General features: G+C 45.3%; 2 protein-coding genes and 1 long non-coding RNA gene across 7 annotated transcripts in view; 2 read left to right on the forward strand and 1 right to left on the reverse strand.

The window, feature by feature from the left end:
• VMP1 (vacuole membrane protein 1) overlaps nt 1-12336 on the forward strand; it is a 61971-nt gene extending 49635 nt beyond the window's left edge. The window contains exons 11-12 of the mRNA XM_068210651.1: nt 10154-10256; nt 11518-12336. Coding sequence (XP_068066752.1) covers nt 10154-10256; nt 11518-11661 — 247 coding nt within the window. The 3' untranslated portion in view covers nt 11662-12336. The remainder of the gene's footprint in view (nt 1-10153; nt 10257-11517) is intronic.
• LOC137485884 (uncharacterized) lies at nt 9-7750 on the forward strand. Its single transcript, XR_011005483.1, has 2 exons — nt 9-4297; nt 4505-7750. It is a non-coding gene; the product is annotated as an uncharacterized lncRNA (long non-coding RNA).
• Nucleotides 12337-20669: 8333 nt separating the features above from the next.
• TUBD1 (tubulin delta 1) lies at nt 20670-26354 on the reverse strand. Of its 5 annotated transcripts, XR_011005481.1 has the most exons (9): nt 25844-26354; nt 25402-25549; nt 25000-25216; nt 24240-24471; nt 23397-23561; nt 22622-22750; nt 21946-22129; nt 21674-21856; nt 20670-20846 (listed from the first exon to the last, which is right to left on the reverse strand). XR_011005481.1 is itself a non-coding variant. In XM_068210644.1 (8 exons), the coding sequence occupies exons 1-8, from the start codon at nt 26013-26015 to the stop codon at nt 21754-21756; spliced, it is 1350 nt and encodes a 449-aa protein (XP_068066745.1). In that variant the 5' UTR covers nt 26016-26353; the 3' UTR covers nt 21324-21753. The 5 variants fall into 5 exon arrangements, 4 of the variants coding, with proteins under 4 accessions (XP_068066745.1, XP_068066746.1, XP_068066747.1 ...); XM_068210644.1 differs by lacking the exon at nt 20670-20846 and having other exon boundaries at nt 21324-21856; nt 25844-26353; XM_068210645.1 differs by lacking the exons at nt 20670-20846; nt 25402-25549 and having other exon boundaries at nt 21324-21856; nt 25844-25924.
• Nucleotides 26355-26816: the final 462 nt, after the last annotated feature.

Below are 26816 nucleotides of genomic sequence, written 5' to 3' on the forward strand. Positions count from 1 at the left end.
TTCCCAGCTCAGTAATTAATACCTGCACCCATCAAGTGGAAAAATACAGCAGGAGGCAGCTGAGCTGTGCTGGGGCGCTGCTTTGTTGCAGGCTCTGCCCCACGCAGGGTTTGGGTCTCACTTGCAGCTCCTTCCCCCAGTCCTTGGAGGATTTTGCTGCTCCTGAGGCTCAGGGTTGTGGCATCACCCCAAACCAAGGTTCAGCTCCACCACTCCCAGATCCCTGCATTTATGGGATGTTTGCCCTGGATTTTCTGCAGTGGTGTAGTGGGATCCTGTGGTAAAAAATTAGGACATTTATAGAAAATTATAGGAAAATATCATAGAATTCTGTGGTTCCATATTAAAAACCTGAGATTTTATGCAGTGTTCCAGGTTGACAATAAACTTGGAAGTACCTTATACATTTACAACATCATAAAATACCACAATGAGAAATTTGGTGTGTGGAGCTTGATCCCCATTCTGTTAAATTTGGTATAAATTGAGTGTCCTGATTTTAAGAAGGTTTGGTTTGGGGGTTTTTTTGGGGCTTTTTTTGTTTGTTTTTTTTTTTTTTTTTAACTAAAGTGAATCTAGCATAATATAAATCCATAAAATAAATTTTGAGGTGTTCCTGCTTTTCAAAGGTTTCGTCTCTGGGGTAAATGGATATTTTGCTGCCTAAAGTTTAATAACTATTTTCACATAAAAACCACACTCCTCAAGGAAAGTTTCAGGGTAGGAATGTCTGGAAATAATTCCTTTTAAAACAAAACTCCAAAGAAAAGGAGTGTCAGAAGAACCTTGCAGGGCATTTGACTGATGAAACAAATCCTGGCTTCATTATTCCTGATCTTCTGCTCGAGCATCTGCTCCGTACCAAAACTCAAAATTAATTTGTTGCTGTGAACATTATTTTAAAAAAGGGAGGGAAAGACAGAAATGTGGTTTCTTTTAAGCATCCTGAGTTTTTCTCAGCATCAATCACTGCAGACAGTTTGATCTGCCCCTAGCTCAGGTACATTCCCAAGGATTTACTCTCCTGTGCATGCTTTGAGCCAAACCCAGTAGATTTTTCCTACTTCATCTGTCTTGGAGATAATTTTTGCATTGAATTACTTCGAGTGCATTCACAGGAGCTCTGCTGGATTCGGGTTTTATTGGAGGGTTGATGTCAGAGTTAAAAAATGTTCCTGGGAGACAGTGAGATTTTTGGAATGTCCTGGTACCCTTGACTTTTCTCAAGCTGTCTCCAGCATTACCTCATCAATTTCTGTTAGAGGGGAGCCTCAAACATGTTAAACAATACCTTGCTCTAAAAGCCCTATTATTGCATTAAAACAGAGCTCTGTTTAACGGTCAGTAACTTCATTTTAATCAAATTCTATCCACCACAATGACTTTTAGACTTTCTTTGTCAGGGCTGCTGCTCTTAAACAATAGGAAATATCTGAGCACAATACCTGAAAATAATGAACATACTGATATCCAGGATAAATGGAACCTAGACAGAAGATTAAGTTGTGAGATAAAGTCTGAGAATATCTGATTTTATAAGCCAGGGAGAATTTCTTGACAATTTTGTGATTTTTTTAGTCAAAAAGCAAAACTTTTGACTTGGGTTCTGATTCATGTGCAGACCTTGTTCTTTATTGTCTCTGGGTGCTGCTGGGTCCCTCACTGAGCCTGCCATAACCAGGCATTTTATATAATTTAATTTGATTTTACAGTTTTGTCTAGGTCTCCATTACAAACAGATCATAGAGTACTTTTTCTATTCATTAAATAAAAAAGGAAATGGAAAAGGAAACATGGCAGGAAATTAAGAAAATTTTAAATTTTTGTAGAATTTTTTGGAACAAACCTTGTTGGGAATGAGGGAGATAAGTGGGTTTGAGAAGCGGGGTTGGTGTGAGGTAGAAATCCAAGCTGAGGAGGATTTCCAGAGGTGCTGGAACTCACTGGGGCTGGGAATTCCCAGCAGCTCCTGCTCTGAGCTGGTTTTTGGTGCCTCAGAGCTGGGAGAGGATCCTGCCCTCCCTGGGCTTTGGTGAGGGAAGATGTTCTGGAGGAATTCTGTGTTCTGTCTTTCCAGCAAGAGTTTATTGCTGATTTCATTCAACTATTTAATTACCTTGTGTGTTCTGGGGTTTTTTGGCTGCTCCATCTTCCCATTCCTGTGTTTTACCTCCAGCTGCAGGGCTGTTTGTGAAGTCACACCGTGCAAAGTGCTCCAGAGCAGGGTGATGTTTGTTTGAAATGTGGATTAAAAATTCCCAGAAAACTACTGAAGTAGTTCTCGAAGCACACAGCATCCACTAAACTGTGGCCATCCATTCTGGTGGGAAATGGTCAGAAAGAGAAAAAAAAAATCTACATTTTTTTTAGGGAGAAATCCCACCCTGCCCACACAGATTCCCTCTGGCTGTGGTTAATGATGAACTCCTGTGCTGGAGTGTCTGGGGCTGTTCCTGCAAGAGGTGCTCAGGTCCAGGGCTGGATCCTACAGCAAAAGCAGCGAATTCCAACCTGTAAATCAGAATCCCAGCATGGTTTGGCTTGGGAGGGGATCCTAAAGCTCATCCAGTCCCATCCCTCACCTCCCACTGTCCCAGGCTGCTCCGAGCCCCGTCCAGCCTGGCCTGGGACACTGCCAGGGATGGGGCAGCCACAGCCTCTCTGATGCCTTGTTACTTCTGAAAGACTCATAAAGTGGTTTGGAGTTAAAACAGAGCCCAGTGAGATTTTGCCCCTTTGATTTTTATGTCCCTTCTTGTGGGTGTTACCTCTGAGTATTAAAAATACTTATTTAAAACTATTTTTAAATGCTATTTGCACTTCTGAAAGGCACAATTTTCATCTTACAAGGTCTTTAGGAGCGTGGGTTGCTCTTGAGTGACTGAAATCTCTCAACCTGTGCCTTGAGAGGTTGGGAATTAATAACTCGGGGAATTAATTCCAACTCTGCTAAATCCTCAAGTACAGGTCTCTACCAAATGCTGCCCCTCAATGTTTTTGCACCAGTATCTCACAAAAAAAGTCTGTGAAATCCAGATTTCACAACAAACTCTGTGAAACCCACCCAAAAATATCAGTGCTCCTGAAGTGTCCTTAACCCAGTGGCTTTGTGGAGCAGCTTTCCACCCTTCCCAGCTCTGCAGGGCAGTGTGAGTGATTGCTCACTGAAAGAAAAGCAGTTTTTTGGTCACAGGTACTGGAAGCGTTGCCTGGACAAACCAGTTTGCTGCTATTTCTTGTGCCATAATTCTTTGCTTACAACTTAATCTCAGTTGATGCTGGTAAAGGGAGCGTGGTGTTCCTTCACCAAAAAAGCACAAATGAGATCATGGTGACTGAGGTAACTGGAAAGTTTGCTTAAAGATTGTTGGGGTTTTTTTAGTCAAAAATAATTTACAATACAGGTTGAGGTTATTTCTTTAGAAGACAAGGCAAGAAGTGATAAAGGGACAACCAGAAATCTTGTCCAGGGGTGGGAAGAGCTGGGCAGTGGCTTCACAACCTCCTGGGAGGAATTTTGGAATGTTAAACCAATACCCTTGACATTGATGGTTCAAAACTCAACAACCTCCCTGCCACAGGTACATCAGAAACCTGGGGGATGTGTCCTGAGCACAGCAGAGCAGCTCCACACAAAAATGGCTTTAGCGTCCTGAAGGGGACACAGATGTGGCTGAAATTTGAGGAGCTTTGGTGTTGAAAGCCTGCCAGTGGATCACAACAGAATTAAGAGTTTATTTGCAAAAGGCTTGAAGGGTTTAACTGAATAAGCAAGGGTTTTTTCCCTTAAATTGAGTTTTAAAAAAAGGATCTTTAAAAAGCAAGCAGAAGTTTCGTTCCAAAGAGCAGCAGTGAGCAGAGCTGAGGACAGGCAGGTCAGAGATGTTGCAATTCCTAATTTTGAAAGCACTGATGGAACATAACAGAATGTCCCAAGGAAGAAAGCCTGGAGCCTCCTGGGCTGCCCTGGCCACTGGAGCATGGCTCAGGTGAGCCACGTCAAACCTGGGCCCCTTTTCGCTTTGGAACCTCCACCAGGATCTTTCCTTCCCTCATCTCATAAAGCACATGAAGCTGCCAAGGAGCCTTTTAACCCCAAAACCTTCCTGTTAAACGTGACCATAAACCAGATTTATTTTCTGCAACTTCAGAGCTCTGGGCACAAGGGACAGCTCAGCCCCAGAGCTGAGCTGAGGCCAGGCGTGGTGCTGGGAGCTGGGGGCTCTGCTTACTCCTCAGGTTTGGCTGGAAAGGGAGCTGGGTCCAGCTTTGGGGAGCCCCAGACCCCAGGAGTCAGGTTTTGGGCAGTCTTAGCTCCCAGGATTCAGGTTTTGAGCAGCCCCAGCTCCCAAGATTCAGGTTTTGGGCAGCCCCAGGTTTCCCTAAAACTAACCCAGATTTTGGGCAGCCCCAGCTCCCAGGATTCAGGTTTTGAGCAGCCCCAGGTTTCCCTAAGCCTGAGCCAGGTTTTGGGCAGCCCCAGGTTTCCCTAAGCCTGACCCAGGTTTTGGGCAGCCCCAGCTCCCAGGATTCAGGTTTTGGGCATCCCCAGGTTTCCCTAAGCCTGAACCAGGTTTTGGGCAGCCCCAGGTTTCCCTAAGCCTGAGCCAGGTTTTGGGCAGCCCCAGGTTTCCCTAAGCCTGAGCCAGGTTTTGGGCAGCCCCAGCTGCCAGGGCTGAGTCAGGCTCAGGCTGAGCCCCTGTGAGTCACTGCAGGGTCCTGCTGGTGGTGGAGCCTCGGGGAAGTGGATGGTTTAAATACTGTGAGAATCTTTATCAGCACAGGAAATGACAGCTCATTAAAATACTAACCGTTGAGCCAGTTTAGATCACTGTCTGGAAAAAAATTAACCATTGAAGGCTCAGAGGGCTGACGAAGAAAGGTGCCCTGTTGAGACAAGGGACACGTTATGCAAATGAATCAGCTTTGCTAATTGGCCAGTGGCATTAAAATATTTCCACTGGAATCTGTTTTTCAATGATTTTTAAAATACCTGACTTGCAGAGAAGTCGATACCACCGTGCTAGAGTGAAATTTTTGAGGGAGGGGTGGGTAAAATACCGTAAATACTAAAATCCCCAAATTCGGTGCCTGTTCCTAAATGTTTTATTGCTTTGGAGCTGCAGGATGGATTTTTCTTGTGTTCCCACAGGGGAATGGAGAAATGGGAATCTCATACAATTGGTGGGATTGTTCAATGATGTTGTCCATAAATGTTGAGAAGGTGAAAGCCTTTGCCTTCCCCCTCTGGCCTGGCTGTCAGTAATCCAGTTGAAATTAATTATTTGAAAAGAGCTGAAGGTCCGGGCAGGGAGGAGCCCATCCCAGCACATTCCCTTTCTTTGTGGGTGCCTCTTCCCTCCCTTTTCTGCAGCAGGAGATAATCCCTGGCTTGGGCAGTGCCAGCCCCCAGGGACTTGCTGCTCCTGTGTCAAAGCCCTTCCCTGTGTTCTTCATTTGGAATTGTGCTGCCATTTCCCAAAGGATGGTTTTCTCCGGCTGTTTCAGCCCAAAAAGCTGAATCTGGGCAAAACCTGCTGGTGTTTGCCCCAGTGTGTGGAGTCAGAGGGATTTTCCAAGCTGAGGGCTGTGAATATTGGAGGGATTATCCATAAAGTGGAGCCTGACTCAATATTGCATCACCTGCCCCAGGTGTGTCCAGCCTTGTCTGCACCTTCTGCTCCCCCACGGGGCTCTGCTTTCCCTCCAGGTTAGAATTTCTGTCATTAAATTAAATTAAATTAAATTAAATATTAACTCCCATGCTTGTGCCCTCCCCCCAGTGCTCCCAGTTTCCTGAGCATCCCACTGGGATGGATCCCAGTTGCTCACAGGGCTCAGACTCAGGGCTGAGGTTCTCATTTCCATTTTTAATTCCATCAGGATCAGTTTGAGAACAGCTCAGGGTTGTTGATCAGCTGCTTCAGCATCACTTGGTGTTCAAGGCCTCTAATAAATGGGAAACTTCCATAAACTTTCAAATTTTCATTCATGAAAAATCCTATGGTTTTGTTCCAAAAATTTGAGTCTACAGTGGCAGCTTCTTTTTTTTTTTTTTTTTGGGAAACACTTGGGAATTCTAACATTCCTCCCTGGAAAAGTGAACAAATACCCACATATTCTTTGATAAAATGGGAATTTTATGTCCTAATTTGTGGTGTGACAGATTTTTTGTGAGATACTGGTGCAATAACACTGAGGAGCAGCATTTGGTAGAGACCTGTACTTGAGGATTTAGCAGAGTTGGAATTAATTCCCTGAGTTATTAATTCCCAACCTCTCAAGGCACAGGTTGAGAGATTTCAGTCACTCAAGAGCAACCCATGCTCCTAAAGACCTTGTGAGATGAAAATTGTGCCTTTCAGAAGTGCAAATAGCATTTAAAAATAGTTTTAAATAAGTATTTTTAATATTAGTGAAAATGCAGACTGGAATATCAAAAAATTTCCTACTTGTTGTAAGCTGGCCCAGGGAAAATACAATTTTTTCTCTTCTGGGGTTGGTGCTTCATCCTGGTGCCTTGCAGAAAAATCTTTCTGTAGTTCCAAAGGTTCTGTTAAAAAGATTTAAAGTTACCCAAAAGTCATTTAATGACCAGTGAAAGGCATTTGAGGTGCAACTCTGACAGTTATTCTTGGAAAAGCAAATTAATTAAATTTAAACTCAGATTTGCTGTAACTGGACTGGAAGTTTTTGGAGTCAAAAACTCCCAAGAACTCTGCAGGTTCTTGGTGTAATTTTTAAAATAATCCTCGAGCAACTTTGCTGAATCTCTGTCATGTGGTGCTTCAAACAGATGGGGAGTTTTGTTTTATTTATTGGAAAAAGAGCTTTAGAATTTGTCTTTTGGATAGAAATTGTAGCTCTGAGTTTAGGAAAAAAAAAGTGCATCTGTTTAATTACCAGTACTAGGTAATTGTTCTGAAAACAGGCAACAAGAGTGTTTTTTCAGTGAATCCTAATTTTTATGGGTGTTTTCTGTTGAAGTGTTAGAACAGAAATGATGGTTTTGACTGAAATTGTATGATTTTAGTGAATTTAGGATTACCAAAGACTACTGCAGTACTGGGGAGCCTGTTCTCTGTTTCAATTCCTTGTGAAACATTGAAATTTAGCAAAGAATCAGGATGAATCCAAAGGAAAATTTAATATTTAACGTTAAGAGTTGCTAAAACAACTTCTGGATGAAAACAACTTCTGAATCCGCATTTCTCCTTCCACATTCTGGCTTTGGACGCCAATGGGTTTGATTCCCGAAGGAGCACCAGGGAACTGGGTTTGGATTATTCCGGGGTTATCTTCCAGCATCTCCCTGCTGCAGTGCTGGGAAATTTGGGGTTTTTTGGAGGTGCTGAGTGCAGGAATTGTGATGCAAATGTGGGCCCTGCCTGCTCCCACCCGGATCCCACAAAATCCATCCCCAGTTCCCCCTCCCCTCCTGGATCAGCACCGAGGGATCTCTGGGTTGGATTTCTGGGGTTTGCAGGGACACAGAACTCACTTAAATGAAATTATTTTCAAGATTTTTAGATTTAAGATTATGCCTTTGGATATCAGATGGCACTGAACTGGATGATTAGATGATTTCATTTTTTCCAAAAAAGCACCAGTAACCAATATTGTGCTGCTGAGATGGGATTTCAAGATTTTCATGTGGATCCCTGATTTTCTAGGTTTTCCTCTGCTTATTTTTTACTCTTTATTTAAATCTGTGCACATTTTTTTCAGAATTAAAATCTTTACAAATTTACAAAGGAGCTGAGGTCCTTGCCTTTAGGATCTTGCAGCTCTTCAAAATTGCTTTGATAAAATTACTTTTGTGCACTTAACTAACAGTCATGCCCAGAAAAGGAAACAAAAAGTGAATTATTTAGTGAGAATTTTTTTTGAAATATTGTTTTGAGGCTCCAGGAGCTCCTCAAGGCTCTGCTCCTGGGTTTCATGTCTTTGTTCTGTGCCTAATTCGAATTGGGACTGACCGAGTTCAGCTTTCGGTGAGGAACGGAGTCATTCGAACACCACCCTGTTAATCATTGATCCCTCACCATTTAAATATTCCTCATTTCAGAATCATGCAGAAGTTCAAAAGTAAACCATTACCTTGCAGTCGCTCCTCAGGCCTCCCAAGAATTGGGTGAGAAAGAAAAGAAACCTCAAAATGTCGCTGATGTTCGGGCATGACTCGTCCCGCGTCTGTGGGAGAGCTTTTCCCAGGAATGAGACACCTCTGGAGCACTGGAATCCTTTGGAACATTGACAATTCTTGTATAAAATGGATAAGGGACGTGCTTTGGGCACCACAGGGTTTTTTTTTTTCCCAGAATTTTTACCAGTCCGGGCACAGTATTTCCTCACCCGGCGGTGAATCACGAGGGAAACGACCTTTTGCTGGGAAATGGGTTCAAAAAATCTCCTTTGCCCCTGGCCATGAAGGAAATAAATAGATTTACTGGAGGAGAATGAGACACTTTGTTTCGTGCTTTTCATAAATTCCTAAAATTAGAAAGCTGTTCGTTTTTAATTGGGCTTCGGCCTGGAAAAGAGAACATGGTGTCAGATCAGGAGGCTGAGGGGAAGGGAGAGAATTGTACAACGCCTTGGATGTACACCTGGTGTACCTTGGGTCTGAGGGGTTTTACTAAACCCTCCCTGGAGCAGCAGCAGCGGTAGTGGATGTAACAAAACCAAATAATCAAAAGTTAGGCGACTTTTTTTTAATGTAGAAGACCACGTGTATGGTAATGTGCAATGTAGATTTCTTTAAAATGAAACAGAAATCAGAATCTCCCTTCTCTTTGCACTTGAGGGGGTCAGCAATGAGAACTGCCCCGCGCTGGGGTTAGGACGGGGCAGATCCATCTCTGGGAACGTTCTCCCCACACAGCTCAGGCCGTGCGGTGGCTGCTGATCATTTCCAATTTATATGTGAACTTGGGGAGATTAATAATGTAGAACACAGTGATTCCTTTAAAGAGAAATCAGAATCTCCCTTCTCTTTGCACTTGAGGGGGTCAGCAATGAGAACTGCCCCGCGCTGGGGTTAGGACGGGGCGGATCCGTTCTCCCCACACAGCTCAGGCCGTGTGGTGGCTGCTGATCATTTCCAATTTATATGTGAACTTGGGGAGATTAATAATGTAGAACACAGTGATTCCTTTAAAGAGAAATCAGAATCTCCCTTCTCTTTGCACTTGAGGGGGTCAGCAATGAGAACTGCCCCGCGCTGGGGTTAGGACGGGCGGATCCATCTCTGGGAACGTTCTCCCCACACAGCTCAGGCCGTGCGGTGGCTGCTGATCATTTCCAATTTATACGTGAACTCGGGGAGAGTTGGAAGGGCTGTGACCGTCCTTACAGGGGTTTGAGTCTCCTGCCAAGCAGGATTTAAGGAAAGCCGCTGGGAAGGCTGGAGGCTGCTGAGAGCCGAGCGCTGCTGCCGGCCCCGGTGCCGGCTGTGGGAGCGGGGCTTTGTGCGAGCCCGGGGAGCCGGGCCCGGGCCGGGGCCGCGCTCGGGGCTCCGGGCTCGGGGCCGCTCCTTTGTTCCTTTGTTAATCCCGGCTCGGGGGAGGCGCTCCAGGACGGCTCCCGCATTCTTTTGGGGCCGGGATGACGCACGGCTTGTCCTAAAAAGGACTTGGCCGGGCTGAGGGGCCGGCTCCGTGCGGGAGAGGGGCGAGGCTTGGGCGAGCGGTTTCTTTCTTAACCGAGGGATGACACAAGCGAGCCCCAGTCACTTCCTCATTGATCGGTTCAAACCAGTTCTTGCAGGAACTGCCGCTGATAAATGTGGGACTTCTCCGAAGTCATTCATTGGGTTCTCGGCGCTGCTGCCTCCCGGGAAATGCTCCGGCTCTCGCCTTCCTCCTCTCTTCCCAGCGCTGCCGCGCTCAGAAATACTTTTTCTTTTTAAGCGCTTTTTGAGGATCTGGGGAAATGCATCCCTCCCGAAGTTATCAGATCAAAAGATGCAATGCGATTTATTTCTTGGGTTTCTGTTTTCTCGAGTAGCTTCGAGTTCTCTGCTGAGCTGTGGCTCAGCCTGAACTTTGTTCTGATTAGGTAAAGTGGTAAGTTTAAAAAAAAAATGTTTTTTCTTTTTTTTTTTTTTTCTTCCTCTATTTTGTCTTGTTCTCTGGGATGAACTTTCCATCAGTGCTATTCCGAGTATAGGTCCTTCTCTTCAGAAGCCATTTCAAGAATATTTGGAAGCTCAGAGGATAAAACTTCACCACAAATCCGACAGTGCTGTGCCACAGGTAAGACCCTCTTAGCCTCCCTCCCTCCCCGGCTCACTTTTCCCTTCCCTGCCTGCCTTAGACTTGTAGTTTTTACAAACATAACTCCCCATTCTATTTTTGAAAGATCTGCACTCAGGGAATAGATAAAAATCTCATTTTAAAAGCAGCCTAGGAATTAAAAATGTTAATTGTGTGCTACTGGATTTAAATTCCTTATAGAAAAAATTAAAAGTGTAAATCAATATCAGTGGCTTGCCTCTGCATTAGCTGCCTCTTCAGAAAGTTAAATTTAAGGAGCAAAAAGTTGCCTTTCCACGTGAAATGGTAACAAACGGGGCAGCACCGATGCTTCCGAAGCCAGTGGGATCTGTGCCTCAGTGGGCAGTAAGAGAAATAAAATCCCCAAGCCTTCAGTCTTTGAAAGGAAAAGAAATTACACTGTTTGGGGCAGGTACAAGGGGCAGAAGCGTCCTTTGAGACAGAAAAAGTATTTAAAACTTTTTAAAAGTATTTTTAAAAACTTAGCCTGAATTTTCAGTGGGACAGAGCAGCTTTGACATGAAATTCTTTCGGCTGCTGAGGCATTTTGAGATAAAATCCATGGACCCAACTCACATTTCACGTGCAGTAGTTGGAGCTGTTGGAAATGCCCCTTTGCCCGCTTGTACCACAAAAGAGCCGGAGCTGGGCAGGCTCTGCCTGGAGCCAGGGAATGCGGTGGTTGCTGAGCTGAGCTGAGCTTTGCTGCCCTCCTTTGACAAAAAGCACAGCTTAAAATTCCCGTGAAAAACGCTGCGAGTGGCCCCGGCGCCGGAACTTGAGGGACACCGGAGTGGGATCCTAACGGGGAGACAACCCAGAAAATGCAATTTAGGGAAAAAACCCCATTGTGAACCAACGACCTGATCGTTTTCTGTGCGAGGCAGCGACAGGGAGTGACAGGCAGGGGCTGCTGCTAATTCTGAACTCCATGAATTGTTCAGGAAGCCCAGACAATACTGGGAATAATAAATCACTTCGGGAGCACTGGGAATGATCGGGGATTCGTCATCTGCCCGCCAGTGGATTTGGCAGCCCCTCCTGCATTGTCTTTCAAGGGACTAAAGTCGGCTTTGCAGAGGGACCTGCAGGAATCCTGTCAGCTCGCACTTGGTTCCTGGTTTTAATTTGATTAATTGCAGAATAAAGACACGGTCAGGTTTTCCCCTTTCACCCAGAACTCTCCGTGTTCCTGTCCACTAATCTTCATTCTCCTCCTCCTTCTGTTTTGTCTCTTCAGGGGGAAAACTGGCTATCCTGGATATTTGAAAAATTGGTGATTGTCATGGTTTGTTATTTTATCTTATCTATAATCAACTCCATGGCCCAGAGCTATGCCAAGCGACTGCAACAGAAGATGTACTCAGAAGAAAAAACCAAATGAGCTTGGAAAAAATGAGAAAAACCCCTCAGATGGGTTTTGGCAGACACGAGAAACGACACATCTTTTCATATGTTTAAAAAACAGCATTATTCAAAAGGGGAAAAATTTTTAACATCAATTTTCAACTCTTAACAAATTTGTTTTTTTTTTTTTTTATTTTGAAAGTAATTTGGATATTACAGCAACTGTTTCACTGACAGATTTATAAACGTTACGGTAAGGTGTGAATGCTTCACGAGTCTGGGTTGTGTTTTACAGGATGGGCAGTGGGATGTTAAATGGAGTTTAACACAAATGTTGTCCATCCAAATTACTTCCAAAACTGATGATTTAATACTCCCCATCTCCTGATTTAACTTCAGAATCACCTGAGGGTAGCGTTTTCTTTTGAAGGGTGGCTGGTTTGCTTTTTCCATAAGTCTCAAGACCGTGACAATGTAAATAACTGAGTACAGGTCGGGTACAAACTGTTGCATGTCCCTCATGGTAAGGCTGTTCCGTCTGAATTCCCAGTGTCCCATTGCATTGCACGCTGGAAAAGCCACCCTCTCCAACTTCATGATGTTAGCAGAGATGGTTGATGTCAAAACGCTGAAGCCAACATTTTTTATTCTGTATATTTAGAATGAAGTTAAGATAAAAACTTTATAAAGTCATCTTATGATCATTCCAGAATTTCTTGTGTCAGTCTTTTTAAGCTGTTTCTTTTCCTCTCTCACTTTTGGATGCTCTGTGCATGATTGCTCATCCTTCCTGCACTAATGGTGCTCAGACCCTTTGTTCTTTTTTGTTTTGTTCATTTTTTGTTCTTTTTTCTTCAGAACTTTTTGCTTAGCAAAGGGAGGAGGAAGCCTGTGCCTTGCTTGAAGCACAGTCAGTGCTTAAGTAGGTGAAATAGAGAACCAAATGGTTATCCTAAATTCTGCTCAGGTGTTTGCCCCTGAGCCCAGAACTGTGGGCAGTGGAGGAGAAGAGAGGGGGAAGAGTTCAGATTCCAGCTGAAAGCAGATTTTGTGTCTGCCCAGTAATGGTGCAGAGAACTTCAGAAACCTTTACCCTCATGCTTTCAAAGTCAGATTTGTTACGATCAGCGTGTGCCAGTTCAGATGGCCAGGAACAGAATTCATACTAAAATGGCTCTTTTCCCTCTTTAGTGCCTCAGTCCCCACCGCTGCTGTACCTGCATTGCTCTCATCACTTGTGAACAGTTGTTACTCATTTTTATCCTGGGGGGTAAGCACCAAGAATTAATTTACCTTTCTAATGAGCATTCTCAGGAGGTGGCCCGGAGGCCAGCTTAGCTGAGGCTGCTCCTCACCCCGGGTTAGGCAGGGCTGGAGGCAGGTGTGTTGTGTTGGAGCCCGTGGTGTTGCCAGCGTCGTGCCATGCCATGGCTGTACCATCCTGTCGGATAGCTTATCAGACTGATGTTGACTGTTGGATCTCATGGCAACAACAGTCGGTAGGCTGTCTGACATTTTGGTATCTCTCATCTGACCCTTCCTCATCCATCCCCAGCTGTTTCCATTGAGCATCAGCAGCACATCCTGTCTGTGCTTGGGCTGGGAACCAGCTCCAGTCCTGCAGAACAAAGCCTGCTGAAGGTGAAGCTCCCCCTGGGCGGGGCTGAGGTTTGTACCGTTCTCTTGGCTTCACTGGCAGCTTCAGGCAGTTTGGGGAGGGTTTGCATGGGCTGCTCCAACAAATTCCAGTGTCTGCAAGTCCCAGCGCAGGAGTTGGTGCGAGGCAGTTTCAAACACAAAGGCTGTTCAGCTGTTCCTGGTGGTTTTTAAGAGGTGAACAGTATTTAATCATTTTACCATTTCCTAGCCTGAATATGGCCTTTGGCAATAATGTCACAAAGAACTTGTTCTGGTACAATTCCAAACCCCACAGCTGTGTTTGGAACTTCACCTTTTCAGCCTACAGACCCTCAGTGTTGCACTTTGTAAGGCATCACCTCAGAGTTCCATTTCCCCTCGGGACACTGGGGCAGTGACAGCCCTTGGCTGCTCTCCCCACTTCCAGTGGCAGCTTTTTGGTCCCCAGATCTGTCACCTGAGGGACACAGCTATTTATTTATTAACCTCTCACAATCTGGGAGGGGATGGCATTGATGCCATGCTGGGCTCCCGGTGTGTTCTCAGGTTGGAATCGGGACACTGCAACAATAAAAAGAAAAAAACCCCTTTTTCCTAGAGCCTGAGCCAATGAACTGCACATTTCTAAATGATTTAGATGTCCCCTTGAAATTCTGCCTCTTGCCTGCTGGAAAACCACAAGGAAAACTGAAAGCTTTTTCCCACTTTTGGTTCAATATGTTTACATATTTATAGTGTGAAATATATATATATATTGTTCTTCAGCTTGTGTTTCCACGTGTCCATTCCAATAAGCTCTGCTGTTATTTTGAAGCTTTCTAACACTATTTAAAGAAGGAAGTGATCATTCTGCCTGCTTCTATCTGGGAGATAAGACTTGGTAAGAGGTAAAAAAAAACACCATAATAATAGAAAGAAAAGTGACACAAACCTGATGAGATTTGCATTGGATAGTTTTATGATTGCTTAAATAAACAAAGAAATAACGTTTCCCAGTGTTTATTTCAGCTGGATTGTTTCCATTCTCCGTATTGAACTCTCTTGGTAGCACTGTGACATTTGCTGTCCCAAACACGCTCCAGAGTGAACGCAGAAGAGAATTCAGCAGTTGCATTTTGTGCCTTCATAGAAAGAGTCAGCCTTTAGCATTTGACCTGAAAACATGGACTTTGCTCCCTTAACGCAGAGTTTCCTTTTGTTGTACAAATCTTCATTACACATGAAGCAGTCTGTCAGTTCTGTGTGTTAGGGACAGATCCAGCGGGAGCTCTTGCAAGAGGAACAATCTTGGCACAAATCCCTATTTTTAGCTGCTGTTTCTTGCGTTTAGACACTAAATAAAGTGTCTTGCTTTTTTTTTTTTTTTTCTGGGAATGACTGAAAATCACACGGAAGTAACAGCCCTGTAAGAACAACTAATGACTTTAATGTGACAGATTTTTTTTTGGTCTCATTATCTGTGAAACGAGGTCAGGTGGGGCTGCAGCTCCTCCTCTGGGTTCTCTGCCTGTTTTCCTGCCTGCCCTGAGGATTGTGCCTCCTCACACCTCTGAGAGGGGCAGTGCCCTGTGCTGGCAGCCACCCCGTGCCCCAGCAGGCCGGAGTTGTTGGTGTAAGCAGAGTTGGGGTCACAGCGAGCCGGGTCAGCTCAGTCCGTGCAGCTGCAGCCTCAGGTCTGTCAGAAGAGTCAGCAATCTGCTGCTCCTGTCCTGGAGTTCTGCCCTCCGTGCCAGGCTGTTTGTAGAAACAGCTCCCTCACAACTCCCCCAGCTGCCCGTTCCTGCTAAAAGATCCTTGTCACTAACATTGACAGCGGCTTGATGCTGTTCCAGAGAGTCCTTCCCTGCTGTGCTTTTGGGCTTCATTATTTAATTTGTTGGAATCAGCCTCCCTCTCGCTGCAGGCACTGCTAAGTGCAAGCAAAACACTCTGGATGTTTCCCTGATTATCAAGCAGAAATATAAAAGTGAACAAAATTGACGGCAAGTGTAAAGAAAAGTGGGGCTTGGGTGTGTTCTTTGGAGGTAAAAATTGATTTCCTTTGAAGCACATGGTTAAAAAATCCTTTGTGATCAGCAGTTAAAAGGCTGAATGTAGTTATAGATAGGATGATTGGAATGACTCTCCGGAGATTTAAAATTCTGATTTTTTGCTGTAAATTTGGTTGTTTTTTTGGAGAAGAAGGAAGAACACTTGGAAAACAAGTGAGTACTTCACCCGGCTGTGTCCAGGCTGCAGCAGGCGGTGGAGTGTGGGAGTGGCAGGGGATCCTGCTGGGCAGGTGAGGGGTCAGTGCTGGATCTCCCGGCTGAGGGGAGTGGAGCAGTCCCTCCCCTGGGAAACGCCTCTGATGCATTCAGACAGGAGGTGCGTATTTGCCTGTGCTCTTGCAAAGTCATTTTTAGAAGGATTATGGTGAAAAACTCAGCCCACTGTGGCTTTGCCTAATTCAAGTGCCTAATGGAGGGCATGAAAAGCTGGCCTGAATTTCTTCATACATTTCACTTGTCTATTGATGCATCCACTCAGCCTTCATGAAAGGCAGCAGGACATTGTTCTGGCAGAGGGAGAGGCTGGAACAACCTGGGTCAGCTGTCACAAGAGGGGAAGGAGCTCAAACAAACTCACCGCTGTTCTGTCACCTCCCAGCAAATGGGGAGAGCCCTGCAATCAGTGACTGCTTGGAATGTGTTAAAAATTCAGGGAAAAAAACCCTGGTATTTTGGTCAAGAAAGGTGATTATTACCGTGTTTGAATTACGAGTGAAGAGGCTGTTGAGGCCACTCAGCCCTTCACTGCTGGTGGTGGAACAAAGGTACAAATGTGAACCTGTGGAATGAGCCCAGCTTGGGGTTAGTTTGCTTTAGCACTGCCCTTTGCTGTGCTGAGGAGGTTTTATTAATTTATTATTGTTTTTCTCCCTGAACTGAGTCAAAGAGCAGTGACTCCATTAGCATTAAAGCAAAGGTCACCTTTCAGCAGAGCTCGTTTGAGGAGCTGCTCGGCCCCGTGCAATCTTCCGCGTTCAGGGCAGTGGCTCCCAGCTCGTTGTTCGGGCGTTGCCAGCAGCTGCCCGGGGCTGCAATGAGGAAACTGGCGGCTCCTTCCTGCTGAAAGGCGACAGAGAGCAGTGTCAGCTCGGGTCTTGTTCCTGCTCGGGTCACAGCCACGCCCGGCTCCTGGAAACGGCTCTTCTGGCCTCCAGAAAGGGTTGGTGGCTCTGGTATCACCTGCAAGAAATTCTTACCAGAACCAATGCATTTCCCACAGCTTGTTTCATCCACACCAAATGACCTTGTGGTGCCTCTTCGTACTGTCAGGAAAGAACCTGGCAGTTCTCTTGCAGGAGCTGCAGCTGATTAGAACATCAATACCTTGTTCAAGGCTCACACTTTGAGGGACTGTGGTTTTCCTCAGAAAGGTTATTAGGATTTTTCCATCCTTTGATGGGAAAACACAAGTTTCTGTGCTCAGCATTTCTCTGTCTCAGAGAGAAAACAAACATTCAGATTTACAACATCGTGCAAATCTCACCACGGTCACAAAACCTCTCTGGGCTGGTTGGAAACCTCACTGCTCGCGGTGCCTGGTTTTGCTGCAGCTGCTTTCTGGAGAGCTCTTAATATTTAGGATATTTTCATAACGTTTCATTTCTCGGATTCCTGTATTTGTAGGTCTCTCCTCAGCCCAGCTGACCTCTTGTGACACAGGCAGTGCATTCCTGGGTGTTGTGTAAGGCTCGAGGTGGGGAGCAGCAAGGAAGAAACTTTTAAGATGCCTGAAGCCGGTATTTACTTGACTTCCAACTAATGGATGCCAAAACCATGTTCAAAGCAGTATTTTGCTACTGCAAGTGGTGATTTTAATTCTGTTGCCTCCTTTAACTCCTGTACAAAGTGTCTCCCCCCTTCCAGGGCAGCCCTGGAGCACCGAGAGCCCAGGAGGAGCCAGGTGTTTGTGGGGGAAGTGAGGCAATCTCTGGCAACAGATTCCAGCTGCGACTGGGAGAATCCTTCCAATTCAGGGGAAAAGGAAAGGCCTGAAGTGTTGTTTGGCAGAGGCCGAGAGCCCTTGCTGTAAACTGTCACTGCTGTCCCCTCCCTCGGGCCTTGGAGCCCTCTCTGCCCTCGTGTGGAGCCGTTTTTGGCCAAGTTCAAGCCTGTTCCCTGCAGGTTTGCTCAGCTGGAACAGGACCCACCACGCGCTGAGGTTCCCTTCCTGATGTCACTGTAAGTGAGCTCTCCTTTCACAGCACTCATCAAGTCTGTGGCTGTTTTTTATGTGAAAGTACTGGGTTTGAGGGGAAGCCTGACTAAATCTTTATTATAGAGGAAAAGCATGTGAAACTCTGAGCTAGTGGCTGGTGGGGGGGAATGGAAGCTTTCTTCTTGGGAGCAGAGTATTTAATTGGGTTTTTGGTCTTTCCTTGCCAAATTTGTGCGTTTGCCTTTTTAACAGTTGCATTTGGTTTCTCCACCAAAATTCAGCCTATAAAGGAAAGATTCACAACTCCAAATCACTCCATAAACACAACTGCTGACTTTAATGACTCCCAGTCAGCTAACTCAGGCTGGAATTGCCCAAAGTGGGGCTGGGGGGAAACTTGCCAGAGTTCTCTTTGCAAGTGGCAGAAGGCCAGGCCAGCAGCAAGCACCTCCACGGAGGGATGATCCCTGCAGTCAGGATGGTTCCAGGCCGTGTGGGCAGCAGGAGCTGTGAGTTAGTGCCCAGCTCCCAGCACCCTCACCGAGGAGATTGCAGGCAGCAGCCTGGTCCAGGCAGGATTTGGTTCCACCTTCAGCCAGAGGGATGGGGCCGCTTCCCATCCAGCTCTGCGGGCTCTGCTCTCCTCTAAACCATCCATCACATCTTGGAGGCTGCTGGGCCGAAGTTCAAATCCCATCCTGCCGTCTGCCCACAATGACAGCACTCTCAGGCAACTGAAGTGTATTTTTGTGAGCCTTAAATAAACATGACATTGTCCATGTAACCAAATATGTACAATAATCATTTTTGCAGAATGCACCCATTTCAGTGCAAATCCGACACAGGGCTCGTTTCTCCTCACACAGCCAGTGAAACAAAAGCTCAACCAATGTTTTTCTGTTTTGGTTTTATTTTTTGTTTAACCAGTGGATTATTTTAGTTTCTCCACTTAGTGCTTTTACTTTTAAAATGGGAATTTTGGCCTAGAGAACACCCTCAGTTTACTAATTTTTCTATCTTACAATGTGACATTTGGGATTTTAAAGTTTGGTTTTAAGACGGTTTCTAGCACCTAATTCACACAGATAAGTGTGACTCTCTTAGGAGCCACTGTTCGATATCTCTCAGGCTTGTTTGAACATGGGGTTAAAATTTACATTTCTTCCACGATCTTTATCATGGAGTACCTTTACTCTAAAAATTACCTTGACTTCCTCACGAGCAGCTTCTCCAGGCTCTTCTCTGGGGTCGTTTCCACCGTTTGCCTGGTGGGCAGGAGTTTCTTTCTGGCCGCTCCTGGACGGGGTTAAGGGGGTTGTGCCCGGCCAGGGGAAGCGGCCGCTCTGCAGGGCCAGCGCTCCCGCAGTGCGGGCTCGGAGGGACCACCGTGAGCCCAGCTGGGCTGCAAGAGCCGGAAAGGGCCATGGTTCAAATTCAGGATTGTCAGCTCCACTTCCAGGCCCTTAGAGTGCCGGAGTGTCCGGGCTGTGCCCCTGGAGCGTGGGCAGGGGCTGCAGCAGGAGGCTCCGGGGCACTCTGCTGCTTGGGAAAAGCTCTGTGTGCGCTGTCCTTGAGGAAAGGCAGCAGCTCGGCTCCTTCTGGGGGTGTTTTGTGCTATATCGGATCCATGAATCACCTTCCTGATTCCTCTTGTGCAGTTTTTAAAGCGGAGTCCAGCAAAAAGCAGACTTCTTTAAAGTACACTCTGTCCTATTTCCTTTTGGATGTTTGGGCTCTCATTTAATAATATTTACCCATACTAAATTTATTAGCAAATGCAGAAAGAAGTGAATTACTCACTCAAGGCTCTTTTGTACCTTAGTGTTTCTCAGTAGTATTTCAACTGGTAATTTGAATATATTTTCCTCTTTTCATGTATTAAACCCTGGTTGTTGTGGGAACCACAGATTTTTTTTTTCTCTTACATATTTCCATCCTCCCTGTGCTGGTACTGAGTCTAACCTTAAAAACACCAATATCTCTTTATGCCCAAGTAAATAAATTGTAACTAAATTGCCAAACACTTACTGTGTTCAGAACATTTTAGGTTATTAAAGGTTATTTTTTGTTTTGGTGGGTTTTGCTTTGTTTGTGGGTTGTTTTTTTTTTTGGGGGGTAGGGTTTGTTTTGGGTTTTTTTGTGGGGGTTTTTTGTGTTTTTTTTTTTTTTTGTGGGGTTTTTTTTTTTTTGTGGTCAAATAAATGTTCTCCTATTCATGAAGTGTCTGCTATAGTTGGAGTTCTTGAGTCAACTTCCAAGTGAGCTGCACCTGTCCTTTCCAACAAACAATGGTGAGATTTGGAGCATTGTTCCTGGGTTTATGGACATCCTGTGCCTACAACAAGCAAGGTCAAGGCCACTGATTCTGCTGTTCCTGTCTCTGAGCCATTGGCTTGTGCTGACCTTTGATCTACCTCTTTAATTGTAATTGTTAATGAAATAAAGGCCTTCTTCCAGGCTCTATTTACATAATTAAATTTATCAATTACACAGAGAATTACTCCTCCAGCTTTTAATGTAATTGCAGGTGATGACGGTTTGACAGTGGCTGTTCACTTCCTGTCACTTTGACCCTCTCCACATCCTGGGGAAAAAATAAAGGAATCCCATCACAGATCAAAAAAAAAAAAAAAAAATAGAAGGCTGAGTTTGGGAAAGGGTGTGAGAATTTCAGGACTGGAAAACATTCACAGGAAGAAGCTAAGAGATGCCTAGAACAATCCCTGTCAGCCTCTGCTCCAGGGCAGGAAGGGATTACAGCAGCTAAAATTTGAATTTTTGCTTTGGGGTTAGACATCTTACCTGTGTGCTGTGTTTCCTGATGTGGCACAATTTCTGCCATCAAACAAACAAAAAAGACCAAATATCCGGCTCAGTAAGCCTGAAGTGCCATAAAAACATAACAAAATATGGTTCTATATCATTCATAGGTTCACTGAGCACCTGCTGTGTTTGCTTCATGCTCAGGATTATGAATACAGAGAGATAACATGAGGTTATTTCTGCAATAAAGCTATTTATTGCTACAGCACTGCAATGACCCGCTGCTCTCTTCCTTGTTTCTCAGGGAACTTACCTGTCCTTAGCCTTCTGAAAAACTCTTTTACCTGTCCTGTGAAGTGAGAAGGGAAAGGATTCCTGGGACTTGGCCATTTTCTTTTCATGGAGTTAGCTGTTCTCATTTCTGATACTGGAAAATCTGTTTGGGATCTGTTGAAAACACCAGGGGAATTTATTTCTGTGTTGCTGAACCTCCTGTGCCTTTTGGAGGAGGGAGAAGCTCACCGTGGTCTCCTTTCCTGACCCTTTGTTCCTGCAAACTCGAATTGCCTGTGCTGTTTGTCTGAACTTCTCGTGCAATCTTTCCTGCAGTTTCTTCTGTGAAAATACCCAAATTAGACAATGGTTGAAAGTGGCAGAAACAGCAGAAATCCCTTCTGAGCAGAGCACGCCCCAGCTCTGAGCTGCCATCTTTTGAATGAAATGGCACTAAAACCTGAAGGTGCACTGTGAAATTTGTCCATTTGTCAAGGAAAAAGTCCTTGAGACTGATTTAACTCTTTTAATTTTTGGCCTGTGGGATTCTTTTTGTGGGAGAACAGTGTGATATGGGGGGGCAATGGCAAGAATTCCCAAAGCTCTCCCTACCATTAATGAAGAGCTGACTGAGGCAGAAGAGAGCTCAGTGTTACAAGGTAATCTTTAATTCTGCTGTACTCTTTTTATTCATTTTAATTCAGTGGGTGCCTTCCCAAGTCACTGCAGCCTTCTCCTGCCAGGAGGGAGCTGCAGCTTCCCAGGGCACCACCTTGTGGTCGTGGTAAAACTCATTCAAAAGGGAGCCAAGTCCTTAAATTGACTTTGGAAATTAGAAAATGTATTGTATTTGTGACATCAGATTGTAAGTTCTTACATCTGCGACCTACCAGCCATCCTCATCGCAAATGTGTTTAAATAATTAACAAGTTAATTAACTTATAACTTGGAGAAAAATAGGAGTTGTAGTTTTGCTTAGTGAAATGGTCAGAAAAGGATACAGCTACAGTATATAGCAAATGTATTGAAAAATAGGTATTTATTAGATGTATTAAATGAGAATAACATATTAATATATTCAGTTCAGATTCAGTTCTTGCTATTCAAACACACACACACACACTCTGCTTCTAAGACTGAAAAATAACTCCAGTCAATAATTTACATACTTCAGGAAGTTGATGGAATGTTTTCCAGCTAGGTTCTTTCAGAAAATGTCTATTTCAGACCATCTTAACAAAGAAATAAATCACAGATTGGTGTAACTGGAGATAACTTGTTCCAGGGTTGTGAAGCAGTCCAGGAAATCTTCCTCTTGGATTCCAAACTTTGTGTACTGGTGAAGGTAAGCTCTGTGTGTTGAAGAATGGGTGAGACATTAGAAATCAATTAAGATATTGGCAATTATTAGTGAAGTACCAGCATAATTATTTTCACTTACTTGGAAGCAAACATATTCCAAGCTTTTCCTACAATGCTGTCGAGAGGTTTCAGCAGGAACTGGCTGTTGCTGACCAAAGCAGCAGACTTTTCATACTTGTTAAATGCTCTGGGAGCTCTCCAGGCATTAAAAGCATCCTGAGGGTTGAGCCACGATGTGTATAACGAGGGATCTTGGAAACTTCCTGTAGCAGAAACAGGACAGCCCTTTGGACAAAACCCACACTTGATCCCTGTGTGGCCTAATCAGTGCTGTCAGATCAGTTCAGGCCTGGGAAAATACCTGCAGAGCGGGCAGCCTATTGAAAATACAACTTTCAAACAGACTCCTTAGATTACCTAGAAGCACACTGGTGTGGATACTTCAGCTGCCAGCACTGCTCATCGCTCCAGAAACAGATAGATGTATTTTCAGACATTATAGCTAAGAATTCCAGATACAGACTTGAGTCTCTTCCTCCTTCCCTAAAGTGCTTCAGGAAACTCAGAAGTTAAACACAACAGCCCTAAGCAATTAGACAATGTGCCTTGGACAGTAAAATGTTTCTAGAGGGAATATCAACCTTAGGAGTCAAATGTGTGATCTTGGGATGTTTCCACTTGCATCAGATCTGGTTGCAAAGTCAGCAGTGAGATGTGAAACCACAGCCCCTGAGGTGCTGTGCTCCTCCTCTTACCCAAGTCCACGCCGCGCACATCTTTTCCTCTCAGGACAACCAGGTTGGCAATGGAAGTGTTAAAGTGCAGGGGTTTGTTTGTGGAGGGGATGGAGGATGGGTGTGGTGGTCGTACTTGCCAGTCAATACCTTTGGGATTTGGGAAAAAGAGAAGGAAATGCAAGTTAACGTTCTGTGAAGAGCAGATGGGAACTATCATTGTGCCCCAAACTGAGACCACACTGGAGTTTGTGGCTGCTGCACATGAATGAAGCAGCAATCACACAATTCCCAGAGAAAACCACTGCTAATCCAGCAGGATTTTCCTGGCAGTCACTCTACCAGAGAAAGTGGATACCTGTTTGTACACTTAGCAAGCCTCCAGCCCATTCCTTGCATAACTGGAGCTGTAACTGAATTCTCCATGTAAATGACATGGGAGAGCTGCGCCTGATTTTTATGCGTAGAAGGTGTAAAAAGAAAAAGTGGAGCTCATCATCCAAGGAGTGTTCCAAATGAGTTAAGTAAATTCAGTGCACAGCCACAGACTGTCAGTTTGGTTTGTGTATTTCCAACAGTTATAATTAACTGAGATGTCTGGAAGCAGAGCAGGAGCAATCTGGGAGCGGCTGTGGCAGCTGAGGGAATGGTGAAAGGAGCAGCTGGTTTTGTGGGGGCAAATTCCTGCTGAGGGCAACAGCTTCTTTCTGAACTCTACAAAACATCCAGCTTTATTGCATCTGCACAAATGAATGTTTAAAGAGTGATGGAGAGTGAAGCACTGGTGTTTGTTTACCTTCCTCCATTTGAGCACTAGCAATGAGCATCTGCCTGAGGTGTTTGATGAGGCCAGGCCAGCTGAAGGTGCTGTAAGGCAGGGAGCTCTCGGGCATCTGGGGGATGTTCCTCAGGCCCAGCATCCTGAACTCGGGATGTGGGACCAATGTCTCCATTAAATCTCCTGAAAGGAGAAATCAACAGCTGCTCATGTTTGACAAAGATATTGCACAGGGCAGCTAAAATGGGAGAAGAGTGAGGAATGCTCAGAGATTTAGGAATTTCAAAGCCATGCAAACTTGCTGTGAATTACTGAGTTCTATATAGGGTGTTAGCTTTTATTTTACAGTTCAGGCCAAAATCTCAAGGACTCTCTCTGAACTCCAGACAGATGGGGAAGTTTAATTTTACAAGCAATATGGGCAACTTTCTCTAACTCTTTCAAGGTACAAATGTCAGTCTGCTGCGTGTTGCTACCCAGTTCTCTGCTCACCTCTTCTGCTGAGCAAAACTCAAAACTCTCAGTTTGTTTCAGCTGATACAAACTTCTAACCCAAAGTGAAATGTGAAACTCAGTCCTAAATTACTGCCCTGAGCAAATTTCCTCTGAAATGTAAACAGGTACAAGGGTGTCTGTGATCACTTGAAAAAGGAGAAACAGGGTTCTTTTGGTAAAGAATGAAACCAGAAATCGGGGGAATCTATTTTTGACTCTGCCACAACACCAGGATTGAACTTCTAAATTGGTCTTTTCCTGTCTTAAAACTTGGGATGTATCCAAATACTTGAGCAAGGAGACCGAAGAGCTTCAGTTCCCAGCTGAACTGACCCCAGAAAGGTGTGTGGGTGCTGGGTGTGGTACCTAAAGGGTTTCTGCTGTAGCCCGAGCCCCCTCCTGCTGTGTGAGCGGGCTGGAAAACGCTGCCCAGCTGGTGAGCAATGACTTGATTGACATCCCTGAAGGAAATCTGTTTGATATTCATCAGCTGGGCACAGATCTTGTGGATGACATCATTTTCATGGACAAGAAGGGCATCTGATGAGTGGTACAGATGTGACAGAGTCAAAACAGAGTTGTAGTTTTGAACAATGACCTGGAAGCAAACAAAAAAAACACACACAAAAGAAGAGTCAAACAATTTAATCTCCCCTTAGTTTATAATCCCCTGGCTCCTGCTGTTTCCTCAGTTATGATTTAGGAAGTGATTCATTTTCTTTGCCAGAGTGCAGAATGAGGTCAGCAGCTCAGAGCCTTTTCATGGAGAGAGGGCAAGACCTGTGAAAATCAGGTTATCCATCTCTCTCCATACAAACATGCTGGAACCAGATCTGCCTGGGAACTGATTACAGTGCTGAGATAAGAGCATATCAGGACATTTCTAGTTAGAGAACAGAGCTCCTTGTTGATCTGCATCACTTCAGCATTAAATTATCAAGAAGAGTGTTTTGGTGAAAATTCTTTAGCTGTGATACTGAGTCACTTGAACTTTTTCAGTGTAAAATATACTCATTTTCTAGTTTATTTCTGTTGCAGATGTTTTGTTTAAAAGTAACCAGTGATTATAAACTCCTAAATTCTCTGTAAACTATTATTATGCACTAAAAGGCAACATGACATTCACCTCCCCAGTGCCATAGGGCCAGATCACGTGGTTCAGTACGAAGGAGGTTGGAAAAGCATCTCTCAAACACTGGGTCACAAATGCTCCCAGGCCTGATCCTGTGCCCCCAGCCATGCTCATGATTGTGAAAAATCCCCCGAGCCGATCACATTTCTCTGCTTCTTTCTGCACCAGGTTCATGATTGCTTCTTTGTGTCTGGGCCCATGAACAGAGTAACTGTGGGGTAACACAAAACAGCAAGACAGGGCAGGGTGCATCAAAATAAAAGCACAAAGGTGAAGTTATTCACAAAACAAATTTTCCTTTAGCTGCCACAGCCGCTGCATTACCACTTTAGGGAGCCTGAGCAGCTCATCAGCCTCCAGAACTCCCTCAGGGAAGCTTGAGGCAGCTGTTCCTACCCGTTGGCCCAGTTGTTCCCAGATCCTTGCTTCTGGCAGAAGTGTGAGTGGCTGCTGTACTTCCAGTGGCCAGACCTGGCAGCCATGGATAAGGTCTGGCTGATCACTTTGGGCTCCATGTCAACAAGCACAGCCCGGGCAACAGGTACTGCACAGGAAGGAACACAGAATTGGGGAAAAAGTGCTGATTATTTAGGTGGGATGGGTGGGCTTGGATGGATACAATGTCCCACGGTTATTCCTACCACCCACTTCAGCCAAACTCTTAATGGGACAATACTGACAGGATCTGGTCACGCCCTGATTGCTGCTGAACCATTTATTGTGCCAAAACCAAATCTGAGCTCCAGAGAGCACAGATCTCTCATGGAATAAATCATTTGATGTTTCTGTGCGCTGAAATCAGACCCTGGGAGGGGAAAAATGCCCTTTAAAGCTGTACCTGCGGACTCCTCCTCGCAGAAGAAGCGTTCCTTGCAGGAATCTTGGTAGGATTCATTCTCCTTCTTGGAACACAGCCCGTGGGTGCCACGGATGTCACTGCAGAGAGCACTGAACACCTCCTGCCCAATCTGGTTCCCACACTGCCCAAGCTGCACTGTGACAACTGACATCCTGATTCACTTGGTATTTAAGCCTGAAAAAGAAAATAATTTGTTTTCTCGCTTTTGTTTGGTAAAGCAGGGTAAGAACAAGCAACTATAACTGAAGAGTTACGGGACTAGGATGCAAAATTGGAAAACTTAAGCCAGGTCAAAAACGTAGCTATTTTCCAGTTGAGAACTGCACCAGGCCTGATGCCAGAGCCTGCTGAGGTGACAAAAGGATTCCCTGGAGAATTCCCCTTGTTTCCACCACACAGAGCACACTGTTTGACTCCATCCTGGGATGTTTTGACATTTTTCCCCACTCAGCATGTGACAGCAGCTCTGCTTTCTCACTCTTCTATCCCTTTACAGAAAAAAAGGTCATTTTTTTTTTAATCTCTCTTGGTTATTCCGGGCTGCTGTTCCTCACTCCCACCCCGGCCGTGCCTCAGCGCTCCTGTACCAGCACTCCTTGGATCTGCCCGTGCCTGTGAGGCGTTCTGCAGGCAGGGACGAGCCCAGTGCCATTCCCAGCCCGCCCAGCCGGGTGCCGCTGGGAGACCGAGTCACCCCTCACGCAAAAATTAATAAATACCTGAATTACTGCCAGGAAAGGCTCGTGTCCCAGGCGTACCACACCGAGCCTCCCGTGCCCCATTCTCTCCGCGCGGAGCCCCACTCGGGTCCCCGCGGCCGCAGAACCCCCCTCAGGGCCGGTCTCCCCTCACGGAACACCGCCCCGTTCCCGGCGCCGCCTCTCCTGACGCGCCTCACGTCCCGAGCCCCGTCCCCGAGCCTTTCTCCTCCCCAGCCGCTCCCGGGTGCCGG

This window comes from Anomalospiza imberbis, chromosome 20 (assembly GCF_031753505.1).
Source record: "Anomalospiza imberbis isolate Cuckoo-Finch-1a 21T00152 chromosome 20, ASM3175350v1, whole genome shotgun sequence".
Classification (NCBI taxonomy): Eukaryota; Metazoa; Chordata; class Aves; order Passeriformes; family Viduidae; genus Anomalospiza; species Anomalospiza imberbis.